We start from the raw sequence: 1,897 nt of genomic DNA, 5'->3' as shown, positions 1-1,897 counted from the left end.
CACTTTTTCACTGGAGGAAGCGTTATTATGGACTCAATGGTATTTGAGTTAAAAACATCTTAATGCTGGATTTGTTTCAGCTTTTGTCTTCTCCAGATGTTAACTGATGGACTGGAGTGCTGTGGATTACTTGTGGATTATTGTGATGTTTTTATCAGCTGTTTGGACTCTCATTCTGACGGCACCCATTCACTGCAGAGCATCCATTGCTGAGACACTGATGCAATGCTACATTTCTACAAACCTGATGAAGAAACACACTCATCCTGATCTCGGATGAACTGAGGGTGAGCGGTGTGTGTCAGACCTGGAGCTGCGCTCTGCTGGGTGGAGGTGGAGGTGGAGGTGAAGCTCTCGGTGGATGTCGTGGAGCTCTCGTGTGACGCTTGTGTGAGGATCAGGGGCTCATTCTCGGTTTTCACTGACTGGATTTCCTGAATCCCAGCTTCCACGTCATCCACCACATTATCTTTAACACAGACAAACACGCCAGGTTAGAAATCCTCGAAAAGATTGCTCTGTGCCGCACTTCTCCCTTACTTTCACTGCACCACATTAGGTCCTATTTTTGTCTGACTTAAGTTCTATATGCATGCATGTTTATTTATTATTTCTTTATTGTGCCGCTTCTGTTCTGATCAAGACTCTCAATAGTTTCTGATAAAACTTCTTCTAATATCACGTGGCAATGCATCTACTGCATGCACTAGAGATGTGCCACTCACCCTCATCTTCCTCCTCCTCTCCATCCTCGAAGGTGAAGCCCTTGCTGTCGGGCTCGGTGTCGGTGCTGACAGCCACAGGTCTGTGTCCGAAGATTTCCTCCATCGTGTCGAAGTGTTTGAAGGCCGCGTTAGAGCTGCTGCTGCTCTGCTTCTTGGCCTTGTAGTAGATGGACTTGAGTGTTTTCCAGCGGTGCTTGACCTGGTCGCAGGAGCGCGTGAAGCCCGCCTCCTTGTGCCGCGCGCAGACCCTCCGGAAGATCAGGCTGTTGCGGTGCTTGCGTCCGTCTCTGTAGCGGTCGATGTTCATCTCCTTCAGAGTCTGCAGGAGGAAAGCCGTCTCCTCCTCGCTCCAGAAGTGCGTGCTCCTTCGGCTGCTCGACATCTGGATCTCACAGACGCCGTTACAGTATATATTCCGTTACAGTCGTCGGGATTCAGAATAAGACTGTTCGGGTGAGACTAACGTCGTTTCCATTCGGGTTTCAGTAATGGACAGAACGGAAAGCTAGCCGTGAGGCTGCGCGTTTAAGGACACGGCCAATCACAGGGCTGCACCCCGCCCCCATGCTGTCGAGCGCTCGCTCTCATTGGTCGATCTCTCAGCGGTTGCGGCCTGATAGGTCGGGGAGGCTGTCAGTCGATCTTCGGCCCGCCCCTCTGAAGGCAATCGGATTACAGCGCTCACATGACGCACAATAATCCTACACAGAAACGTGAGAAATATGACTCGCGCACAGGGAACATAACTCTTCTGCATAATTAGGAAGTCCTCTTGGGAAACTACATGGCGTTGCTTTTAGCTTTTATCAGCGTTCATTCATTTCGGTTTAACGAAAACACAGATTCTAATATATACAGTATACAAGTATAAAGCATTGCGCTTCGAGATTTAATCCTGCCTTTTAAACTCAACAGAATGTATCAGACGCGAGTTGTTTCTTCTCTCTTTTTGTCCACACGCTGGAATATATCCTGTAAAGTTTGTCTAACGCGCGCAGCTCCGGCGGCTTTTATTTTGAAAGCGTCACTGCTACGCGCTGACGTCACGACGCAGCGTCAGACACCGTGTTTCCTGAATCCTGAGCTGTTCGCGAAGACGTGTCGCGCCCATCGACTGTAGAGAAACAGGTCGTGACTCGTGTGTCCGACAGGAATGCCACGGTGATCCCGGA

At 49.7% G+C, this 1,897-nt stretch overlaps 2 protein-coding genes across 4 annotated transcripts in view; one reads left to right on the top strand and one right to left on the bottom strand.

The window, feature by feature from the left end:
• The window catches only part of LOC107688588 (uncharacterized), a 2,384-nt gene extending 1,267 nt beyond the window's left edge, over positions 1–1,117 (bottom strand). Inside the window, exons 1-2 of one of the 2 annotated variants that reach the window (XM_016486297.1) lie at positions 721–1,117; positions 308–470 (exon numbers count right to left, since the gene is read on the bottom strand). In XM_016486297.1, the coding sequence (XP_016341783.1) occupies positions 308–470; positions 721–1,107 (550 nt within the window). In that variant the 5' untranslated portion in view covers positions 1,108–1,117. The remainder of the gene's footprint in view (positions 1–307; positions 471–720) is intronic. The other variant, XM_016486298.1, reaches the window with a different exon arrangement.
• Positions 1,118–1,801: 684 nt separating this feature from the next.
• Positions 1,802–1,897, top strand: part of tmem129 (transmembrane protein 129, E3 ubiquitin protein ligase) — an 8,159-nt gene continuing 8,063 nt past the window's right edge. Inside the window, exons 1-2 of one of the 2 annotated variants that reach the window (XM_016486295.1) lie at positions 1,802–1,829; positions 1,865–1,897. The gene's annotated coding sequence lies outside the window, so the exon portion shown is untranslated. The other variant, XM_016486294.1, reaches the window with a different exon arrangement.

The sequence above is a fragment of the Sinocyclocheilus anshuiensis genome, unplaced genomic scaffold (assembly GCF_001515605.1).
Source record: "Sinocyclocheilus anshuiensis isolate Anshui unplaced genomic scaffold, SAMN03320099.WGS_v1.1 scaffold557, whole genome shotgun sequence".
Classification (NCBI taxonomy): domain Eukaryota; kingdom Metazoa; phylum Chordata; class Actinopteri; order Cypriniformes; family Cyprinidae; genus Sinocyclocheilus; species Sinocyclocheilus anshuiensis.
This window is presented reverse-complemented; position numbering and strand designations above follow the sequence as displayed.